This window comes from Homarus americanus, unplaced genomic scaffold (genome assembly GCF_018991925.1).
Source record: "Homarus americanus isolate GMGI-L3 unplaced genomic scaffold, GMGI_Hamer_2.0 scaffold23578, whole genome shotgun sequence".
Taxonomy (NCBI): Eukaryota; Metazoa; Arthropoda; class Malacostraca; order Decapoda; family Nephropidae; genus Homarus; species Homarus americanus.
In genome coordinates, this window is record NW_024733231.1 from 4,548,535 (window position 1) to 4,573,050 (window position 24,516).

Genomic DNA, 24,516 nt, shown 5'->3' on the forward strand with positions numbered 1-24,516 from the left:
GGCATCTCAGTACCCACCTGCTTCAGGAGCTCCCGGAACTTCACCGTACCCACCCGCAGGAGGAAACCCTTACCCAGGTGCCGGGGGAAGCCCTTACCCGGGTAGTGGGGCGGCCCCGTATTCGCAGGCAGGTGTGGGTGGCCAGCCGCCCGTTGCAGGTTACCCAGGAATCACCCCTGCCCACCACACCGCCCAGCAAGCCACCCAAATGAACGTCTCGCACTCGGCAGCACCAACAGGCGGCAGGATCCTGCCATACACCGTGAGTACTGTACTGTGTTGCCACGGACCATCTCACCGTCTCTCGTCTTCACTCTGGTAACACCAACAGACGATGCCAGTGTGAGGAGTTAATGATTCTCTTAAAAATGTTTGGATGCCCCAAGATTAGGTCTCTTCCCCACGCTTATTTCACCTGATGATTACTCACTCTAACCTAACCTATTATAACCTATCGTAACCTAACCCCCCCTGGTAGTATTAGGGTGTTTAATCATCAGGTGATCCCATTGTAGTAATCTCATTAGTATGTTAGTAATGTAAATAACACACAACATTAATCTCGAGTTCGGTTTTTCAACAGGATGATTTTATAGTTTAAACAGATAAGATACAAATATTCTTATATATATATATATATATATATATATATATATATATATATATTTATGATTTACCTATATTTACTGTACAAACAAACCCGTCATCATCACGCTTGCCTCACTTCACCTGATTCATTGTTTACATATTGATCAATCGCTTGTGTTAACTTCTCGGTGTAACTTCTGAACTAAACTACACTCTTAGCGTGTGGTGGGGTTGATGCCTTTCCTGGTGACCACAACTCGTATCACTACACGTATGATTCGTTGTCTTTCCTCATTGTTACATAGAAAATTAAAATTTTCTCGTCTGCCAGCTCACGTGCCCAACCAATCAGGATTTAGCAACTAGATCATGTAACACAAAGGATTGATAGTGACTGAGACAAACAATCAGGATTTAGAAGCATACGTGACGTAATACATTGCCACCAATCAGCGTATACGAAAATGTGACGTCAAATGTTGTAGCCAATAAGAGTTGGTATATGCATTATCTCACAGTCTCCATGCCACTTTTCCGGTCCTCCCAGCTTCCAGTAAGCATCCACCTTAGCTCGGCTACGATTGTCCTGTGATCACTCTGTACTAGCATGGCAGGGGCGAGTAGCGAGGTTTTTGGAAGGGTGAGTTAATTTGACGCGTTTTTTTTTTTTTAAAGACTATGGCGGATGTTAGAGTCTGCTTGTGGTCTGTGTTTTGGTGGTTGTGAGTTGAGTGTAAGTTTGTCTTTGTGTTGTTTGTGTCGGTATCCAATGGCAGGATGTGCGGACGGATGATTTTTGTGGAGTTTTAGTACACACACACACACACACAAAACCAAACAATATATACATAGGCTGTGAAACTATACAAACAATATAGTAAAAAAAAATATCTTCCTGCTTATTATACAAAACAATATGACACAACAGACGAAGGATTTTCACAACCCTACCGAGACAACACGAATCGTATTGATAATTTTGAAATTTATCGGACCCATCCAGGAATATACTTTTTTGGTGTTGTTTTACCGGATGTACAGTCCCCTTCACTCGTGCGCTTACAGGGGCTCGTCATATAAACATTCCACAAATCATTATCTTTGAGATATTTGTTTTAATATTGTTTTAAATTTGATTCCATAGTATGTTTACTGTTGTGAGTTTCCTCCTGGCGAATGTAAACAAACACACGGCTGCCACACTTCACAAAACCTGATGAGCCCCTGTAAACGCACTAGTGAAGGGGACTACATACTCAGTGCAGGTATATATATATATAAGGCAAAACAGTAAGACAGATCAACTAAGGATAGACTCAGTATTAACAAAAACCCAAAATAAAATCCAAAATTATTTATTCACTGAAATTCTCATTGATTTAACGTGAGGAAATAATTAATACAATGTGATGGTCCCTTTGTGATCAGTGACGTCATCAGGAGAGGGCAGAGCCATTTGGTGATTGGCTGGATGTGAGATACGCCATTGGATATTGCTACTTTTTCCGACCACTTATATTAACTGGTTACATTATATTGGCTTGTTTATAGGAAGAGTTAATGCTGACCTAACCACACCACTCTGACACCTAACCAAACCAAACACAAACCACATTAACACCTAATCAAACCAAATTACAGAGGCCGGGTGATATTTTATCTACCAGCCAACCAGAGCCACGGTAACACAATCTCTTTGTCATTAATACATACACCGCCTACCACAGCTTATCGTTATGGTATGTAAAATTGTATATGTTTTATTGGTGGATTAATTGGTGCGTCGTATATGGTGGTGGTAGTTTAGGTTAGGTTTTAGTTGGTTAGGTTTGGTTGGGTAGGTTAGGTTAGATTGGGTTAGGTTAAGTTCAGGTCCAGTAAAGGTAGTCTAGGTCAAGTCAGGATAAATTATGTCAGGTTAAGTACATTGAGGTTAGGTTTGGTTAGGTTAGGTCAGATCATGTTTATCGAGGTTAGGTTAGGTTAGGTTGGGTTAGATAAGGTTAGGCCATGTTCACTGAGGTCAGGTCATGTTCATTGAGGTCAGGTCATGTTCACTGAGGTCAGGTCATGTTCATTGAGGTCAGGTCATGTTCACTGAGGTTAGGTTTGACATATATAATTTCTAGTTTTTGTGAGGTGGAGAAAGATCGGGTAAATGTCCACATCATTATGGTGATAAGAACACTGGCCCTGACATTCTGTGGTCTTTGTGTGTGTGTGTGTGTGCGTGTGCATATGTGTCTCCCCTCCTTTATGTACATGTACAGTATGTGTATATGACTGTGTCTTTCTCAGGGAACATTAAGTTAAATTTCAATCGTTCGAGGAACCTAATTACACATTGACCTTAACATGATATTGACTGATCTTTAACCCCTTGAGTACGATGACGACAATTTGAGTACGATGTTTTAAGTTATCGTACTCAAGGGGTTTCGTAACGTACATAGCCAGTACAAGTATATAAACAATATGTCGGCCAACGATAGCCAAACAAAGACGTCATTTGCTTCGTGAATAATATCATATTGACACAGGAAACCTAACCTAACCCAGTAACACAAAAATACATTAAGTTAACCTAATAACACAGAAATGCATTAACCTAACTTATTTAACAAACAAACCTAACCTAACCTAACCTAACAACACAAATACATTAACCTTAACTTATTTGACATAAACATATTAACCTGACCTAATGTAATCTAACACCACAAAAATACATTAACAGAAATACACTAACTTAACATATTTAACCTAACCTAACCCACAAAAAATTTCAGGTTAGGTAAGAGTAGAGAGAGAGAGAGAGAGAGAGAGAGAGAGAGAGCTTGGCGGGAAAACTAGATAGGCGCCATCAAGTCGCCTCTAGAGTACCGACCGACCCTTGTGGACTCCTCTTCGCCCAGATCAATAGTGGTGCTTCCCTATTTCCTTGGGTGGGTGTGTGTGGGTCATATGTGTAGGGGAGGAGAGGCGGGGGTGTGTGTCATGTGTGTAGGGGAGGAGAGGCGGGGGTGTGTGTCATGTGTGGCGGAGAGGAGGCGGGGGTGTGTCATGTGTGGCGGAGAGGCGGGGGTGTCATGTGTGTTGGGGGAGAGGAGGCGGGTGTGTATGTGTGTAAGGGATAAGAGAAGGCCCATATGTGAGAGAGAGAGAGAGAGAGATGCCCTACCTATAACCTCATTCCCAGACCACTGATTCTTACTTATACGATGAGATATAATAGTCTTTCCTTTTACACACAGAGAGAGAGAGAGAGAGAGATGCCCTACCTATAACCTCATTCCCAGACCACTGATTCTTACTTATACGATGAGATATAATAGTCTTTCCTTTTACACACACACACACACACAACTTACCAAAATTTTCTCATTCAATTTATAATTTCATTTTTTTGATCCGACGTCAAATTTATCATACAACAAATAATACATCCTGTGTGTTTGGCCTTGAGTTAGCATTCTTCTCCATGGCGTGTATACTGTAAGGATCCTACTGGAAATAAACACGTCTTGGCTTTGTTGGGTATCCTTTGAATTGCTTATCTGTTTACCATTGTTTGTATACCTGCACTGTCTATGTATATTGTTTATACTCGTACTGTCCAGACGAATTATATACCCGCACTCTCTAGGTACATTGTTTATATACCTGCACTATCAAGGTACATTGTTTATATACCGACACTCTAGGTACATGGGAATTTGTATACTTGCAGTATATACGCACTGTATACCTGCGTTTTCTCTTTGCATGCTGAACTGTATCCCTGCAGTGTCTATATACATGCTGAATTAATTGTAAACTAGTATGACGATTTTACATACATGCATTAACATTTACCGAGAATAACACAAAACAATTATATTAAAATCACTTATTTCCATTGTGGTTCTCGCTACAAAATTTAAAATTACTATTGACAGTAAGGTAAATTAATGTACTGTGGAACTAAACGTTAAAGATAAAATATTCAGGTTCTCAGGTCCATTAGTGTGTGAGTCTGTAAACGCTTGACTCCCAGGGGTATATTTTGCCTTATTCGGTTACAAAATATACATGATATAATGTACAATAATCTTTCAACTGATTCCATTTTACAGTAATTTATATTGGTAGTTGCAGTTTGATTGATTTTTTATAATAGTTTTGCTTAATTGTTAAATGAGGGATAAATGTAGATGATTTTTTTGGTAGGTGTTGTAACGTTATATAATGGGCGGTGTAGAAGTTGGTTAACGTTATCGTGTAGTTTTGTATCTTGGTTAGTTTTCTATTTATGATTTTTTGCAGGAATAAATAAAAGAAAGAATTAAAAACTGTTTTATAAGGGAAACATGTAGACAGTATATGCCAACGTGTTAGGATTTCATGTGGGTTAGTTCGCTGTCATGTGTAGGTTACACAACTGGCAACTTGGCTCGGCAAGAAATAAACATCGCCGGAGGCAGGGCTGGCGAGTCAGTCTGACACTAGCACGGAGGAGAGACCAGAGTTGCCATGGATTACACTGTGAGTGAGAATTATTTAACTTTATCGTATGGTGTGTGACTAGTTGACAGTGTTGGTGAAGTGTTGAGATTCGTACACGGTTGACTGCTGTCTGTGACGGACACACGAGAAGGATATGTTAAGTTTAGATGGCTTGTCAGGTGAAATTCTCTGCACGTTGATGGTTGGGGTGGGTGTGTTGCTGCGGCTAGTGACGGTGGATTTCTCGAGTTAGTCATCGTATTTATTAAATTGATATAGATTCTATATAACAGCGGTGCAAGTTGTGTGGAGGTCATATTTAGAAAAGGCCGGCACTTGAAGATAAACAGAAGGTTATTGGAAAAGAAAGTTTGGTTTCATTTTTGCTGCGTTAGGTCATGAGGTGGTGGAGCGGCCTTGGGGGAGGGGGGTGATTATACTGTAGCATGCGGGTTGGCTGTATGAGGGTGCTGGTTTTGACGTCATTTTCCAAGAAACACTTCACATTGGTTGACTGGTATTGTCGTAAGCAGTACTGGAACGCCAGAGATGCCAAAATACCAAGTCTAGTGGTCTTACAGTGAAATTTTCGTCATTTTCGGCGTTTAGTTCACGTTAACCCTTTGACGACGATGATTTAAACCTATGTCGACGATGATTTAAACCTATGTCGACGATGATTTAAACCTATGTCGACGATGATTTAAACCTTCAGGAATCAAACGCTAAGCAAAGTTTGTTAGCTGTAAACAAATGTATTGATAGCTTACATAATTACCCTACATAATTACGATACATTGTTCATATATTCGTTAAATAATATCTATATTGCATTAATTATCAAATGAGTAACTATTTACTGTGATATATATATATATATATATATATATATATATATATATATATATATATATATATATATATATATACATACATACATACATACATACATACATACATACATACATACATATATATATATACATATATATACATACATACATACATACATACATACACACACACTTACAGACTTTGCTTGTTGAAGCTCATTGTACCACACAGGATAGACCAAGCGCCCAAATGGCTAGTAAGTTGATCCAGTGGTGAAATGATAAATAAAGATGACTACTGAAGCAATTTTGTAGCAGTGTCATGTTTCCTTGAGGTGTATACAGCCGGCATCCGGTCGACTTGGAATCATTACCCTCTACTTGGTTACCATGGTCAAAAAATGGCATGTACCTCTTTGTTTTTAGATTGTCATTGGTGGAAAGATAAGTTAATAAAGGTTCGTTAGATGTTACAGATGAACTTAAGGCTTCGTTAGGTGTTACAGAAAAACTTAATAAGGCTTCGTTAGGTGTTGCAGATGAACTTAAGGCTTCGCTAGGTGTTACAGAAGAACCAATACGTGTGTGTACACCTACTTAAAGATTATTCAACACCTTTACGGGGTTATACAGTATGACACACTGGACCAAGAAATCTGGTAACACTCATCACGGCTTCTGTCACTGATCGTTGCGGATGGTTTCAGAGCCAAGGGTGAAGAATATTTTTTTTAGTGAGTGTACTATCTAACAGGTTTCTAAATTCTATTAATAATATTCATATAGACTAAAGACACAGTATACTATTTCTCAACCTTTATTTAATAATTTTTTAACGACACGAATTGGTGTAAACAAATCGCCACCAAAATGCAGTCTCCTTACGCTGAGAAACGAGTCGATATATACCTTGGTCTGGCTGGGTCCTTGTTCTGACCTACAAATAAAACATTTTAGTATGAGAAGTGACTTTTACACTGTGATAGAAGTGACATTTGCAAAGGTTAGTGACTTGTATACTCACACTCTTGTTCACTATGACGGAGCCTTATTGGTAGTATGAGAGCCTGGTTGACAGTATGAGGACCTGATTGACAGTATTAGGGCCTAATTGACAGTACGAGGGCCTGGTTGACAGTACGAGGGCCTGGTTGACAGTACGAGGGCCTGGTTGGCAGAATTAGAGCCTGATTGACAGTATTAGGGCCTAATTGACAGTATGAAGGCCTGGTTGACAGTATATGGCCTAAAGTTTTTCCTGATCTGGCAAATATTTAGGGAACTCGCACACACAAAGATATTTACAAGTAACTTTAGTGTTTTATCTAATCGTGTGTTGTATCTACTTGCATCGTTGCCAAAACCTCAGGCTTCGCGAATTAGGCAAGCATGAGTGATATGTAGCAGGTGTTAAATACCCCTGTAAATCATTCGTTAACATCATAGTTAAAGTTATTATTTTGTGTTGAAAATATAACCCCAAGTAGGAGTAATAATCGGTTTTTTTTTACGGTTTTATTAATATGAAAACAGAAACTGGGATGGTTTTTCTTAAGTGACGCTGGATTTTTTGGGGTCTATTTTGATAGTTATCGTTGTTTCGTGTCCTGTTCAGCCTGTCGCTCCACACTGTACTTATATTTATCTCTCTCTCTCTCTCTCTCTCTCTCTCATTATCTTACTCTTATCTCACTCACTCACCCCTTCACACTCACTTCATCCACTTCAGTCATCTGCTGTGAGTGTGTAGCAGCACGTAACACACACACACATCACAGTACCTCTCTGTTACACTGCTGAGTAATTAAAGTAGCTTAATGTGCTGTGTGTTGCCCTAACTGTGTGTAGTGTGGGGGAAAGAGAGAGGACTTCACTGAGAGTTGGATTTGGGAGTTCTGTGAGGGCCTTTGTTGACTGAATTATTGATTGATTGAATTGACTGACTGCTTGAATTATTGTCTGACTGACTGAATTATTGACTTACTGACTGACTAAATTATTGACTGACTGGCTGAATTATTGATTGAATTATTGACTGACTGACTGAATTCTGTACTTATGTTTCTTGTGTAGTGTTGCTAATGGTAATACTGTATTATTTTGTGGATGGGGACTATGGCACTGTAGGGGTGGTACTGTTGGGGTGTGTGTAGGGGTGGTACTGAGCCATAGTACTGTGGGGGTGGTACTGTAGGGTGATACTGAGCCATAGTGCTTTGAGGGTGGTACTGTGGGGAGTGGTACTGAGCCATGGTACTGTGGGGAGTGGTACTGAGCCATGGTACTGTGGGGAGTGGTACTGAGCCATGGTACTGTGGGGAGTGGTACTGGGCCATGGTACTGTGGGGAGTGGTACTGGGCCATGGTACTGTGGGGAGTGGTACTGGGCCATGGTACTGTGGGGAGTGGTACTGAGCCATGGTACTGTGGGAAGTGGTACCGACATCAAGGCCATAACTCTTATGGGAGGCTATATATATCTTCCCTCCTAAACCCTCCTCACATTACCTCCCTGTTTTCATCCCTTCCACACTTCTCTCCCTCCCTCCCACACTTCTCTCCCTCCCTCCTTCCTACCTTCCATTATTCTCTCTTGGTATGTGACCCTTCCCCGCTACGTCTTTCCTTCCCTCCTTCCCATCCTCTTCCATGACTTGCTTCCACTTTCCCATTTGCTCTCTTTCATTCTTATTCCATAGTTCAATGTATTCCCTCCCTCCCTCCCTCCCTCCCTCCCTTCCTTCCTTCCCATAGTAACTGGCACCCACCCTCCCTCTTATCTCTTACTGTACCGTACTTGAACTGTGTCATCCACCTTATAACATCCCTCTTCTTCACTCACTCCCTTCTCATCCTATTTATTCAGTTACATGTCTCCTCTATATATGTATTTATATATGTGTATATGTATATATATATGTGTATATATATGTATATATATATATGTGTATATGTATATATATATGTGTATATGTGTATATATATATATGTGTATATGTATATATATATGTGTATATATATGTATATATATATATATGTGTATATGTATATATATATATATATATATATATATGTGTATATGTGTGTATATATATATATATATATATATATATATATATATATATATATATATATATATATATATATATATATATATATATATATATAATATGTATGCCGGTAGGTATGTGTATATGTATGTATGAATAAAAAATATATATAAATAAATAAATACAAATAATAAATAATAAAATAAATAAATATTGAAGTGATAACCGTGGTAACATTATGAGATGTACTTATTATTACCATGGTATTGTACTATTCCAGATGATACTAATTGTTACATAATACTTCCTTGAGATAAATGTATAGTATAGTATATCAGGTGCCTCAAAGAGAGTGCAGGTTCTCAACTGGCTCAGCCATGTTAATATTGTTATTATTATCCACTCTGTATCTGTGTTTTTCTGGCTAAATAAACTGTTTCAATTCAATTCAATTCTACTATGTGCACACACACACACACACACACACACACACGTACATACGTATGTAGCTAATTTGTTCATTCTCTCTTCCCAGCTCTCATGACAGTCTATCTCTTATGATCTCAATGAATCATGTAAATGGAAGGGTTATATATGTGTGCTGTCTGACTGAAGCCCCAACTTTGATTCTGAATAAAGGCATTTGGCAGATGTGTGTACTGTACTGTACTGCACTGCTAGCTACTGCATTACTTTCACTACTTGAATTATAAGCATAAATTTGATATGGTAATGTTTGTCATCTCCGGTTATTTTTTCTTCCACAGGAGATTCCCACCGTGAAGTCTTCACCACACTTTGACCCGAGCAGTGATGCCTCTTTACTGAGGAAAGCTATGAAGGGCTTTGGTACTGATGAGGCCGCCATCATCAATGTCCTTTCTCACAGAACCTCAGCTGAGCGTCAGCAGATTATGCTCAAGTACCAGCAGGCTTATGGAAGGGTTAGTCATAGCTGGGGCAGATAATTACTAGATATTTTGAGTCTAAATGCTTAGAAATGTTAACCCAAAAGTTTATTGTGTCATTTTATACAGAAGTGTGTGTGCGTGCAGTAACTTATTCACTTTACATACAGCATAGTGTAACATTGCACTGAATTTGTTGTATTGCAAATAACACTAAACAATGCAGGATTATTGTGCAAAGAACAGAATTAGACAGGAAATTAATTCAGAAGTTTAGACTCATACATGTGGTTGACATCGTCAGTGGTGAGACTTTAGTCTTCGTAAAAGACTGCCATGTTCATTATTGTTGAGAAATTAATAATGCAGACGTTGGTAATAATGGAACTTACAGTATGTATCAGAAACCAGACCAGAACAGTTATTAGGAAATTTACAACATGAGTTTTAAGTTGTATATTAAGTTTATCAAAATTTCTGTGCCATTTACATTGTTATCAGAGGAAGATGTTTTTCATATGTATTTAATAATTTTCCTTCATAATTTTTAGTCTTTGGAGTCAATGTTAATTCATTAATTATATAGAGTACTATAATGTTATTAAGGTATGTATAGGTAGTACTGTTCTTTTATTAGTGGAATGTACTAACCTGATATTAAATTGTACAGTGTAAGTGTAATGTAAAGCAAAATTATTATTGTATAAGTTGTGAGATCAGAGAAATACAGTAACAAGATGTATAGGAGGTTGGAGGGTGTGTGTTGTATGTGTGAGAGGCCCAGAGTTGTTTTGTGTCCTTTGTTTACTGTTTATCCGTGTTTTTGTGTTTCCCCTCATCTGCGATGTAGGAGGAGGAGAAGGGAGACGACACTAAGAAAAACCTCACCGGGGTAAGTCACTGATACGGTTCACGCACCATCTTCTCCGTCTGTGCAAACTGTGGACCTCTGCATAGCTACTCCCCCTGCATGATGCTCTGGGGCTGTGAGCTCTTTTTTTTGTCTCTCTCTGGTATTTACATCACATGCCATGGGACAGTTTGAAGCTTCAACATTTTTTCAAGGGTGTATTTTTTACCGTGATGTATGAGAGTTTTTCGTGAGGTTAAACTTACCGTAATGTATTGAAAGTAGTGTTTATTTTCTTTTGGTTTATTGTTGCAGATCATGAAGGAGTTATTAATATTAGTGTTTTAGTTCTCTTTGTGGTGGACTCACACTTGAAAAAATGTTGAAAATCTTTCCTTAATATTCTCTCTCTGAAATCTTGGTAGCTACTGTATGTGTAGCTTAAGGACAAATGTTATCTCTGAGTAATGTTGGACTCACCTTCAGTACCTAGTTGTAGCTCTCATTTGTCACAGGTTCATTACTGTACAGGTAAAGAATACTGGAAAATGCATGAGCTTCTTCAGTCATTTGTAGAATATTTTAAGGTCTTCTTTCTTATTGCACATTGTAATTTACAGATAGATAAAAGGGTGTATTTGAGTAATAGTAATGCAAGATGATCAAAGATTGCAAGCTCTGTCCCAGTACTATTGCAAGGTAGCTGGAAACAAGAGTAACTCAGATGTTCCCTTCATATGTTTGCAATTATTTTTATAGCCTTCAGGTCATTAACCACTTGTGTACATTATCCAGATGGGTGAGGCATTGTGATGCAAAGCAGTTCCTTACCTAGAGGAACCATGAATGGTGGAGTTTTGCATAGAAATGGTCATAGATGATTTGGGTACATGGAGAGAATGGAGGAGATCATTTGGGTCAAGAGATGCATGAGGGAGGCCAAGAATGACTAGGAGAGAGGTTGTGAATAGTACAGTAATAACCTGATGCAAGAGACTGCACAGCATAGAGAGCTGCCATCAAGCAATCATGGTTAACCCGCTCAAGTGTGGGAAATGGTTGTAAAATGGTGTTGATGATTATCTTGTTGATACTCTTAAACCTTAAGGGAAAAAGAACACAGTTTTTTAAGTTGTTTGCTCTGATACAAGATCTGGTATGATGCACATGTTAATTTCTCTTATTTGTTTCTAGGCCAATGCAAAGGAATGTTAGAATAGTACAGTACAGTAATGTAAATTGCCAAAACTGTATCCACTTTGCTGTTCTCACTATCACAGTAGTGCATCACAAGAGTGTAGACATCACTTATTTTATATACTATACTGTACTGTACCTGTAATAGACAGACAATAGTGGTGGGAAAGAGCTTGTAAGAATATATTGGGGGTGATAATAAATTAATCCTCTTCCAAATTCTGTACATCTTAGAGGGTTCAGTAGTGAACATTTACTCTTGTTTGGGTAAGGCAACATCATTGTAATCTATAGTTACTGAATGTATCGTTAAGTGAGACATGATTTATTATGACTTAGTGTTATGAATCATATTAGTTAAAAGATTATTACCTGATGGGTACACTGTGCATATCACAGTGGTTCAGTGTTAAGACATGCTGAGGTGACAGCGCCATTCAACCTATATTACTAGCTTGACTTTATTTGTGGAGAAATTATACACAGATTTCTTTTATAATTGAGTTGTGAAGTTCTCAGTGCACTATTGGAATTTGGGGTTAACTGCAGTGAATTGAGACCCTGTGAGTGTGTGTTGCAGTGCTTATAGATGGTGTGTGTCTTGATATTAACAGTATAACAACATACACACTGTGAATAGAAATGTAATAATCCAAGTAAGACAGAATTTAACCAGAATATGTACTTTAACAACCACAAGCACAGTTCATGGACATTAATATGGTTTATAAATACTGTACTGTAAGTCATGTGACAATAGACCATAGTATTGAGGCTGTTGACACGATGGCACAGGAGGATAAGACTCAGTCACGCCTAAATTCTATGTTGTAGAAAATCCTGCTTTACATATTTTTTTTTTAGGACTTTCCAGCATGTGTTGTGATAATCAGTGATATAATTAAGATATTTTGGTTCATTAATGCCTCAGCTGTACTAATTGTGTTGCTTATTGTGTTTGGGTAAGTTGTGGTTGGAGCTTTGACCAATGAGACTAAGGGCGCGTTCACACCAAGGCCGGAATCGGATGTATTTTGATGCAAATTGTCAGACAGTTTAGTCATATTCCCCCCAAGGCTAAACTCGGAAAATTTGTATCAGAATATGTCCGATTGAGACCCAGGTGTAAACGCACCCTATGTTTTTATTAACATGGCTAAAGAAGTCATAATACAGTGATATGGAGTGAACTGCTATTTGCTGATGACCCCGCCTTTGCTGTGACTGCGTCAAGTAGTCATTGTAAATACACGTCTTAGATACTGTGCTTAAGAAAACACTTGGGTAGTGTCTTGGTGTCAAAAAGAGGCCAAAGAATTCATTATTAGTCTGTTCAGGTTTCTCTTAAGTTAAAAAAAAAAATTTACAGTACTAAAAACATAACTGGAGTGTGATATGATTGGTAGCTTGTGGAAGGATGGATAGATAAAAGTGACTACAGAAATTTATCTAATTAGTACAATACTATTTATTGGTAAGTCCTGAGTTGATCTATGTATTGACAAGTAGAAGTTACCCTGATGTAGTTGTTGGTTTGGGCTCTTAATGGCTTATTGGAGAAGTAATGGAAGAATTGATTATTATTTTAGTGTTGATATATGATTTACAATTATCTTACAAATTATTACTCCCATTCTTTTATGGTAATCTGTACAGTAATTGTCTTTTCCAGATTTTTTCATTATACGTACAGTAGTTTTAAGTCTCTTTGATATAGAGATATTTGTACAGGTCACTACATATTCTGTTTTTACGCTGAATACTGTATAGATATTAAGTTTATTTTGCTTTTGCAGTTAGTCATTTCATTTCATAGTTGTTTTTCAAGCTTTTGGACAATAAAACTAATTTGCTCCTCTTGCACCGAGTGGCTTAGAAGCCTCTCTACGTGCCTGAAGTTCCACCATCCATTTGCATTAACAGGCAGTGATAGAATCCTCCCTATAGGCTTCAATTTGTTATTCTGTTTAAGTGTATTTGGTTCAGTAACTTGTTTTAGTGTGACTGATTATTAACATGATATTTAAGAGGTGTTTTGTTAGTCAACATTGTGAGACTTGAGGTTTCTACTTCTCATGGTTTCTTTTAAAGTTTCTTGTAGTTGTTACTGGCAGTTAAATTTAATATTAGGTTTTTTACCTTTTCTCATAAATTAACCTTAAGTCTTTTAATAAATTGACTTAGAATTTGACTCGCAAACTAAAAAGAATTATTCTCATATAAACATTGCCATTATAAAACTTACATAAAACAGCCCCCCCCAAAAAGCATTACCTTGCTTATTTGTTAAGCTTTTGTCCTGCACAGAAGTCGGCACAAAGCTCATGCAAGCGGCTAAATGATGGTACAGTACAGTATCAGCAAATGCATCATATTTAAGTTAAGAATTGTATGTAGCATCAGGACTGTCATATTGAACTGTTAGTCTCACCAAACTGGCATGTGGACCAATTCAAGTAATCCTGTCACACAATCTTTGGATCACCTTTAAAAGATGAGGCACCCCACATTATTTCACCTGATGGTTAAACACCTTAACACTACCTAGAGAGATTAAGTTTATTTAGAGCGTTTAATCATCACAAAATAATCTAGGGTGTCTAATCTTCAGTTAATCCTAATCTTAATTACCTAAAATATGAAGAAAAAAAGATAATTTACTCAATCTTGGACAATTTCATCTCCCAAGTCACTGAAATTTGCCTCATTTGTTATAATTGCTTAAATAATGTAAGCTATAGTCCACAGCTTGACCTGGTAGACAGTTCCATAGGTCTACCAGCCTCTGTGTGAAGAAGTACAGTAGTATTTCACACAGGTGGTGGTAGACCTATGGAACAGTCTATACCAGTTGAAGCCACGGAAGCAAGAACAGTACTGGGCTTCAACCTTTTAATGCAGATGCCGTACATCTGTAAACCTTAGCAACTGAAGAAGTAGTGGCTATAATTGATAATTATTTAAGGTTGTAGATAAAATTAGACATTTTGTTCTTATCTAATACAGTACCTGTATAGCTCTGTCTTAAAATTTATTAGGAGTGTACTTTTGGGTCCAGTCAGAAATTTTGTACAAGTAGACTTTGATGATCAGTTAATTTATAAATTGTAATTAATAAATCCCTAGGTTTGGAAAATTTTGGCTATGTATAGTGTGAGTTAGCTAAGTAATTAATATGTTATATACTTTATGAATAGACAGGATTTAGCTGAGAAATGAATATTTATTAGGTATTTATTATATTTTCTGAATGGGCAGGACTTGATTAAGGACTTGAAGGGTGAACTGAGTGGCAAGTTCGAGGATGGGATCATTGCCCTGATGACACCGCTGCCCCTCTACCTGGCCCACGAGCTGCAGGCGGCCATGAGCGGAATCGGCACCAACGAGAGGACCCTGGTGGAGATCCTGTGTACTAGGGATAACGCTTCTCTCTTGTGAGTTTTCATGTTCGTTATGTTTTTATTGGTTGATACTGTACCAATGAGGGCTATAGGATCACAGTTAATTGTAAATTAATTAAATAATGATTAATAATTGTTTTTTTTATTTAGGAAATTAATGGCTAATCAACAAAAGTAATGAGGGTAAAGTTTTATGTCATAACGAGCATCACCTATATGGTACACACTAGAAAAGTAAACATTGCTAATACATTTAGTCTGCCTATCCCTCAGGGAAATCAAGAATACCTATCAGCATCACTACCGCAAGAGGCTGGAGGAGGCCCTCTGTGGAGACGTCTCGGGAGACTTCCGACGTCTCCTTATCTCCATGTGTGCGTGCAGCAGGGATGAGAGGAACCACGACCCTGCCCTGGCTAACACCCTCGCACAGCAGCTGTATAAAGCAGGTTAGTTAGTAGTGTAATGTTGTAATAATAATTAACTAACAAAAACTTAAACTTTATTTAAAAACTTGGACTCGACAAGATTCAGCTGAGTGAGAGTAAGTGCTCCTGCTTGCCTCTACTGTACAACTGGTGACAACTGCTGAGCATCCAGTCAGTGTAGAATCAGACACTGCTCACACATCTTAAACTTCTTATACAACTTGTTACTATGAACTATTATATTCCAGTACAGTATGTAAATGTCGGTACAGTATAGAATTAACTCTAATCCAGCAGCTTGGTCACCTCTAGTAGGAAACTTATAACTCTGTTTTGACTGTCTGTATTATTTTCACAATTAATATTTTTCAGGTGAAGGGAAGATGGGAACTGATGAAGGGGAATTCAATCGTATCCTATCTTCTTATTCTTACCCTCTACTGCGCTGTGTGTTCGAGGAGTACGCCAAGATCAAGGGAAAGAGTTTTGGAGATGCCCTGGATTCTGAGCTCTCTGGTGACTTGAAAATTGGCATGAAGGCAGTCTGTAAGTACATTTTATTAACCCTTGCCATTAAGAGCTAACCAAATCTGCATTTTCTTATTTTGTAACATACTATTTTTATTGTTCTCTCTGTCCATCTCTCAGTCTACATTAATTTTTTTTTCCATTAGGTAAATTAAGAAAGTCAATATAAATCAAAATTATATATAGTACAGTTTCATGTCAAGAATATTTTGACTAGCTTCAATTTGCAATGTTGCAACTTGATTCACCTGAGTTATGGCTCCTGTTTAACTAAGTGTTTTGACTGGGGTTCATACCACCATTTTATTTCCTTGTTACATACTATACAAGTGAATGTTTTCTCCTGTGACAGACTACACCATCCAGAACCGTGCTGGATACTTTGCCAAGGCGCTGCATGATACTATGGCAGGCATGGGCACAAATGACCGGGCACTCATCCGGCTGGTGGTCTCCCGTGCTGAGATAGATATGGGCAACATCAAGCAAGAATATCAGAAACTCTACAACAAACCCCTGGAAAAAGACATCCAGGTTAGTTAACAAATTCAATCTACAGGGTGTCCATAAATGATTACCCTAAAACAATATGCTCTCATGTTTTAATCAGGGTAATCATTTATGGACACCCTGTATTTCAATATGGATATAATTTTCAAGAATGTAACCAGAAATTTGTTAAAATTTTAATGATTTGGAATTAAAAGATAGAGCAGAATATATTGATACAGTTTGAGGCTTTATTACTCAGCATTAGTTTCTACTTAGTACTGCAATTAAGGTTTACTGAGGGAATCACAGCATTGGATCACATCTGTTAAATGATCGAAAGCCAAGAGTAAATATAAATGGATTCTGGTTTAATTGGTCTACAGTATTAAGTGTTATCCTATAGAAGAGTGTGTTAGGTTTGGTCCTCTTGCTTGTCAGTATTAAGTGTTATCCTGTAGAAGAGTGTGTTAGGTTTGTTCCTCTTGCTTGTCAGTATTAAGTGTTATCCTGTAGAAGAGTGTTAGGTTTGGTCCTCTTGCTTGTCAGTATTAAGTGTTATCCTGTAGAAGAGTGTGTTAGGTTTGGTCCTCTTGCTTGTCCGTATTAAGTGTTATCCTGTAGAAGAGTGTGTTAGGTTTGGTCCTCTTGCTTGTCAGTATTAAGTGTTATCCTGTAGAAGAGTGTGTTAGGTTTGGTTCTCTTGCTTGTCAGTATTAAGTGTTATCCTGTAGAAGAGTGTGTTAGGTTTGGTCCTCTTGCTTGTCAGTATTAAGTGTTATCCTGTAGAAGAGTGTGTTAGGTTTGGTCCTCTTGCTTGTCAGTATTAAGTGTTATCCTGTAGAAGAGTGTGTTAGGTTTGTTCCTCTTGCTTGTCAGTATTAAGTGTTATCCTGTAGAAGAGTGTGTTAGGTTTGTTCCTCTTGCTTGTCAGTATTAAGTGTTATCCTGTAGAAGAGTGTGTTAGGTTTGTTCCTCTTGCTTGTCAGTATTAAGTGTTATCCTGTAGAAGAGTGTGTTAGGTTTGTTCCTCTTGCTTGTCAGTATTAAGTGTTATCCTGTAGAAGAGTGTGTTAGGTTTGTTCCTCTTGCTTGTCAGATATACATTAATGACACATACGTATTTCTGCCTTATTCATGTGTCCTTTTTTCCGGATCTTTCTAAAACATTCAGATAAATTCGATCAAGACCAGAAGTGACTCGAAATGGATCTGGAGTCAAGATTGTCTCCATCGTCGTAATCTTGTTGTCTTGAAATACTCACAAATCTTAACCAAATTTTGCATGGAGTCAAAGTTATAGAAAATTAGGACAACTCTGGTTTTATAATTTGTTAGCCACTTTTGTTAATGTTTAAGTTTTATATTGAGTAGAATATTTATGTAAGTTAGGGAAGGATCAGTATTGGCATTTATTAGTTAGTTTTTGAATGAGTTATGACTTGTATATTTAGACAATTTTTTGAGAAAACCTTATCATTAAAATCCCAACGGTTATGTTATCTTGTTCAAACACACATACATACACACACACACCCTTACTCTTCTTTTCTTACCTCCCACTTAAGTCTTCCCCTCTCTCACTCCTCTTACCTCACCTCCCACCTAGTCTTCCCCTCTCTCACTCCTCTTACCTCACCTCCCACTTAATCTTCCCTTCTCTCCTCTTAGCTCACCTCCCACCTAGTCTTCCCCCTTCTCACTGCTCTTACCTCACCTCCCACCTAGTCTTCCTCTCTCTCACTCCTCTTACCTCACCTCCCACTTAATCTTCCCTTCTCTCTTCTTCTGTTTCTCATACTAATAGAAGGTTCATTATTATAGCTGTCTTGTCTTACTGTCTTTAATAACCCAGATACACTAAGCTTGATACTCTTTAGATATGTCCCATACTAGACCTTAAGAGGCAATACTTCATGCCTTGAGGTCTCCGTCGGCAAATAGGGGATTATTACATGTTCCCTACAGAGTTAGCATATTAGAGATGGCCGAATTTAATCAGATAACTCAGATAGTGTATAAGAGCATGGCTAGTGTACTCAAACTCCCTCCCATCTTTACAGGGTGACACTTCAGGAGACTACAAGAAGTTGCTGCTGGCTCTTATTGGAGCCTAGGGGTTATGAATACACATACATTATTTTCCTTTTAACTTCTTCTTTTGATTATCTGCAAGGACAGATTTTTAATGACCTGCGGTGTTTCATTATCCAGAGCGACATTTCCGGAGACTTCAAGAAGATAATCTTGGGCTTGGTTGAAGGCTAAGAGTTATCATTCTTACCCTTCCCTACCCACTCCAGACACCATCAGAGAGACCATTGCTGATGATGCCTGCCACACTCCCGCTTAACCATATATTAATTAGCTTTTTTATGAGAAACTTTAATTAATACCAACAAAGTGCTGTTCAATTGATTATCTAATAGATTTTTATGTCTGTGTGTGTATATACTTATGATTTATGCATACATACATACATACATACATATACAGTACTTCACTATACTGTACACTGTATACACCTACTGTACTTTTAATCACACTCATAAAGGTGTGTTTGTAATGTATACATATATACATACAGTACTGTACTCATTTAGACTTAAATATATATGTACACTTACACAGTACATACTGTACATGCATACTCGTATATACACAGATACATTTACACCTACTTACCTATGCACACACATTCATATATACACACATGAAAATATGCTTGTACTGTACAAAGATATTGATATGGATGTGTTCTCAGTTTTGTGCATGCTTTTGTGTACATGTATATATATTTTTAATATATGTACTGTACCCATAGTGTGTGCTGAGATGTGTGGTTTATATGTTAAGGCAGTTGAAATAAGCAGTATGAGGTTTATTCCCATTTTGTCTACATCCGAGTTATCATTTTTTTTTCCTTCTGTTTACGCTGGAAATTAATAATATTCCCAAAATGTGGATTAATAGTTATTACTTGAAGTGCCACGTAATCCCTTAACTTACGCTAACCAGACTTGAGCTAACCTAACCTAACTTGATCTAATAATAAAGTGAATTATTTTCTCCTTTCCAGTTATTTCATGTTTTGTTGACATTGTAAACATGAAATAGTGATAATAGAGGTAATGGAAGTACTGTAGTAGCCATTCTGAGTAAATATATTGAGAATAGACAACATGTTTGTAATAATTGCAGTGTACACAGCCTTTACATTTCAACCAGCCAACAGGCAAATTTGACGTCATCTATTGAAGCGAAACTATACATCTTGTTTTTTTAGTAACGAGAGAAAACCTTGAGAATATCTTGACATCCCGTAAAACAGAGTCCTAAGTCCTATAAACTCATACAAGAGTCAAACATGATGGTAACATATACAGGGTAAGTCCTAGTTTGGGGAAGGACCCCCCCAGGCCCTCTCCCTCATTCCCTCCCTGTTTTCCAATATTCCTGTTTGCTTTCTACTCTAAATAAATGAGAAGGCTTAGCATAAGTAAATAAATGTTACTAACTGATTATACAATATACTGTGTTTGTTCATTCTGGACATGGCTAATCATGGTAACCATTGACCATATTTGTTGCGTAAACTCAGACTAAGCATTAAATCTCTGTAATTTGCAGTTAACTTAATTACTAAATATTGAGCTGACACCCTTAAGCTTATAACCATTTAAAAAATTAGAATATAAACCCTATGTTCTCTCCTGTAAAGCATAATGTTAAAACCTGAAAAATTTGGAATATATCAAAATAATAATCTTTATATACTATTAGCCAATGATACATTTATAGTGTTTTGTGCAGTAATATAGTAATTAATATTATCATTTGATGGGGTGGCGTTGATTGTTGCTTGTGTACTTAATGTTTGTTGCTGCTTTCAAGTGGCTCAGTAGGACTTGTACTGTACTAAATCCCATGTAGGTTAGCTACTGTTTAATGCAAAATGCTTCCTAAGATGCAAGTTACTAACACATAAACTTCCATAAGCTTGCCCTAATAATCTTATCCAACCTCGTATTCCTTCATTGTATTACAGTGAAGGCACATGAGCCGCACACCCTGCCCAAGGTTATCTTTAGGTCTCAAACATTTTGTCTTCCTAAGGGAGCATCACTTTTAAGGGTGAAGGCTATGAGTATTATCTTCCAAGAGTTTTTTATTTTGTCATTTTCTCATAATGAGAAATGTTAAGTTTAACATTTGTCTCAGTGTACTACAGTAGTTCCTTGATACTAAGCAGTGCCTTGAATACCTGGCCAGTGTTCCTCTTGCTTGTAAGAGAAACGAACAAGCTTCATTTGGCAAATTATTTTCTTTTTACTTATATTACTTAATTTGTAAAAAAAAAAAAAAAATATACACTTAGGAGTGTTACTTAAATGTTCTGATTGATGTACTGTACTGTATTACTAGAGTAGTTTGATGCTTAACTGGCACATTATATATTGATTGTTTAGTCTCACTGCCAGAATTAAAGAATGACTTTATTTGGTATATACTGTACATGGTACAAAAAATGCATGTTGATATATTATAGTTTATTGCAATCACGCTTGGAGTAGTAGAGTGCTTTTCATGAGTACAAAGTATTTTTATGTACAAGTGATGTACGTACATCTCAGTACAGTATTGTACTTATTTTACCAAAGTACTTATATATGGTTCTTGTAAACAACTTGTCAGTTGCAGGTTTCATTAAAATTCTTGATAATCTGTTATTTGTCTTTTTTTTTTATTCAAATTTTAAGGGCAAGTCAAAAGCGAGTCAATAAAGTATGGAAACTCAAGAAAAACTTGTGTGTGACATCTTTGATAGGAAAGCTGCTCTGTTTCATCACAGTAGCCATCACTAGGAAGCTTTAACTTCAGAATATACAGGTAATTTCATTATTACTAAATCTTGTACTGTAATTTAGACCTTTTGAGCAATACTGTATTCAGTTCCCTGAGAATGAGTTGTAAGACAGCTGTAGAGATCACTTTTCATTGTACAGTAGTTAGTAGCAGTAGTACAGTACAGTATTGGGTTAAGGGGCTGTACAATACACTATCTCCAAAACCACAATTTATTTTTACAAGTTTTAGAGATACACAAATTACAGATGTGAATATATTAGTAGATTAATTATTTTTGTGTGTGATGGGGATTCTATTTTAGTTATTCATTATGCTGAAAGATACTGCAAATAATTACCGTCATAATTTTCTGGAAATTGACATGGGAGATAACCATTACACAGGTAAGGTGCTGCCATCAGTGACAACCATCACTTTGAAGACCTTTTTGGCTAAGCTGGACATCCTCAGAGCAAGGGATTCATGGGTCCATAAAAAAAGGCCGAGACATGGCGAGAACACACTTGGTAATCCGTACACATTGTAGGAGAATGAACCTTCCTGTCTGGCAATAGATGAAATTTAAATAAAATTCAGCTTTTAAAAGGTTATGCCCCATGATGCTGGACCAACACCCTCCCTCCTGTGTGGTCTTAGGAAAAGATGTGGCAGTCTATCCACTCACCACTATGATTAGGCATTTTCCTTCCCATATAACAATAAGTACCAACTGTGTTGGCATAAGGATCACAAACCTAATATCATCTTGGCTCACATTCAGCTGGGATACACTCCGATCTGGCATGTCACTTGGCTGGCTAATAAGCTGACAAGTAGTAAAGAAGATAAACTATTCTCTGAGGTGGAAGATGTGTAATGTCCTCGGAGCTCTTTAAGGCATTTCAATGGCTTCAGTCATTCAGTGCTGACCCATGTAGCTCAATTTGAGGGTGTATCCTTCCTGTGCAGTTGGTGATTGACTAATGGGAAGAGAACCGTATTCTCACAGTGCCCAAGCAACTACCATTATAAGATGAGTCGTCTCTATCACTCCCTCTCATTGTTTGGACAATATCTCCTCCCATTACTCCACCGATGTCCTGTGACACTGATGACCTACAACTTCTGTAATACTGCTGCATGGGGTAACCTTGTGCAAATAAACCAGCATAAACCATTTGACTCGTTTATTTTCTCAACCTAAATTTCAGTCTATCTTTATTTGTATGTGCTGCACCAGTGACTCCCTTTGCAATTTTCTTATTACAAACTCTGCAACAGCCAAAAGTCATACAAGTAATACTTTACAGTACTGTACTTCTGTGAGGAACTCTTTCCACCAAAAGAGTCACTTATCACAGTATGGCACCTTCTTGTGCACAATAATAAAGATATACAATACTGGTACACTGTCCACTATTGTGGTGTTAACTGAAATGGTCAAGTTGTACTTAACAATGTGTCTTCTGAGATGCTTGCCACTTGGATGTATTAGAGGAATGATGCTTGGTGCTCCTCAAGAAATTGATAGACCCTAGAAATATGGTCAATGATTTGTCAATGATCACACAATATAATACCCTGTATTACAGGATAAAATCCCAGTAGATCACATTTCCAATAGTACTGGGTCTGGTGAAGTAAACTTTTACTTTTTCTTTTATCCTTTTCACCAAAAGATCGGCTCGTTAGCCACTTGGGCGATCAGTCACGTCTCTCTTACGTACTGTTGGCAGGTACTGGGCGTGCATCGGCTATTGAATGTACCTGAACCCGCTCCAGTGTAGGTCAAGTCTTGTCTTAAAAGAGCTCACACTCGGTGCCGTCACAACACTTTCTGGTAGATTGTTCCAAGAGTTTACAATCCTCACTCCGAAAAAGTTTGCCCTCACAGTTTTCTGGACTTGCAACTTCTTCAATCTTGAGCTGTGACCCCTTGTGGGGCGAGCGTCCGCCAGCTCCAAGTAAGGACACTCGACTGAGTAGTGCCCCTTGAGATGCTTATACACCTCAATTAGGTCACCCCTTGCCCGTCTGTAGTATAAGCTAGGCAAGTTCAGGTGCTCCAATCTCTCAGGGTAGCTGAGGTGCCAAAGTACAGGCACCAGTCTGGTGGCCCTCCTTTGAACATTTTCAACCAACTGACAGTCCCTAGCATATCTCGGGGATCAGAGGGGGTGACAGTACTCCAGATGGAGAAGCACTTCACTTTTGAAGATCGTTACGAGGGACGGACCGTCTAGATATCTGAACGACCTTCTTATAAGACCCAATAATTTATTTGCTTGATTTACCTTCTTCTTGCATTGGCCCAGTACTTCAGCTCATTGTCAACATACACACCTAGGTCCTTCTCACAATCAGTCCAAAATAGTGCAGTTTCTTCATCCCGTTAGGACATATAATACGCCTCCTGCCTGTTGGTACGCCCCAGGTGCATTCTCTTACACATCGTGACATTGAATCTCGGCAGCCATTTCTTCAACCATTCTTGGAGACCACAGAGGTCCTTCTGCAGTTCTTCACAGTCCGCTTGGTTCTTTATTTCCCGAAATAACTTGGCGTCATCGGCAAACATTTGTATGGAGGAGTGTACAATGTCAGGCATGTCATTTATGAAACAAACAAACAACAGCGGGCCCAATACACTGCCCTGTGGTACCTCACTTGTGACAGGTACTTATGATGATTTCGTGCCATTAATCACCACACACTGCTTGCGGTCATGTAGAAAGTCTTCTATGCACGCTAGGACGTTCTCTGAATTCCGTACTCTTCCAGTTTGATTTTCAGCCTTTCGTGGGGTACACTGTCGGAAGCCTTGGCAAAACCTAGGTAAATATTGTCGATATTACCACCCAGTTCCAGAATATGGGTTCAAATATCCAATACCTTGAGCAATTGTGTT

General features: G+C 37.9%; 1 protein-coding gene and 1 long non-coding RNA gene across 7 annotated transcripts in view; both read left to right on the plus strand.

The window, feature by feature from the left end:
• The window catches only part of LOC121869587 (annexin B10-like), a 29,798-nt gene extending 7,013 nt beyond the window's left edge, over positions 1-22,785 (plus strand). For 4 of the 6 annotated variants that reach the window (XM_042371023.1, XM_042371021.1, XM_042371020.1 and 1 more), the window contains exons 3-9: positions 9,724-9,900; positions 10,715-10,756; positions 15,170-15,348; positions 15,589-15,764; positions 16,116-16,289; positions 16,624-16,805; positions 18,824-22,785. In XM_042371023.1, coding sequence (XP_042226957.1) covers positions 9,724-9,900; positions 10,715-10,756; positions 15,170-15,348; positions 15,589-15,764; positions 16,116-16,289; positions 16,624-16,805; positions 18,824-18,877 — 984 coding nt within the window. In that variant the 3' untranslated portion in view covers positions 18,878-22,785. Of the gene's footprint in view, positions 1-1,076; positions 1,229-4,974; positions 5,113-9,723; positions 9,901-10,714; positions 10,757-15,169; positions 15,349-15,588; positions 15,765-16,115; positions 16,290-16,623; positions 16,806-18,823 lie in introns of those variants that run through there. The other 2 variants (XM_042371024.1, XM_042371026.1) reach the window with 2 other exon arrangements.
• Positions 16,819-17,935, plus strand: LOC121869590. The gene is made up of 2 exons (XR_006089561.1): positions 16,819-17,234; positions 17,288-17,935. It is a non-coding gene; the product is annotated as an uncharacterized LOC121869590 (long non-coding RNA).
• Positions 22,786-24,516: the final 1,731 nt, after the last annotated feature.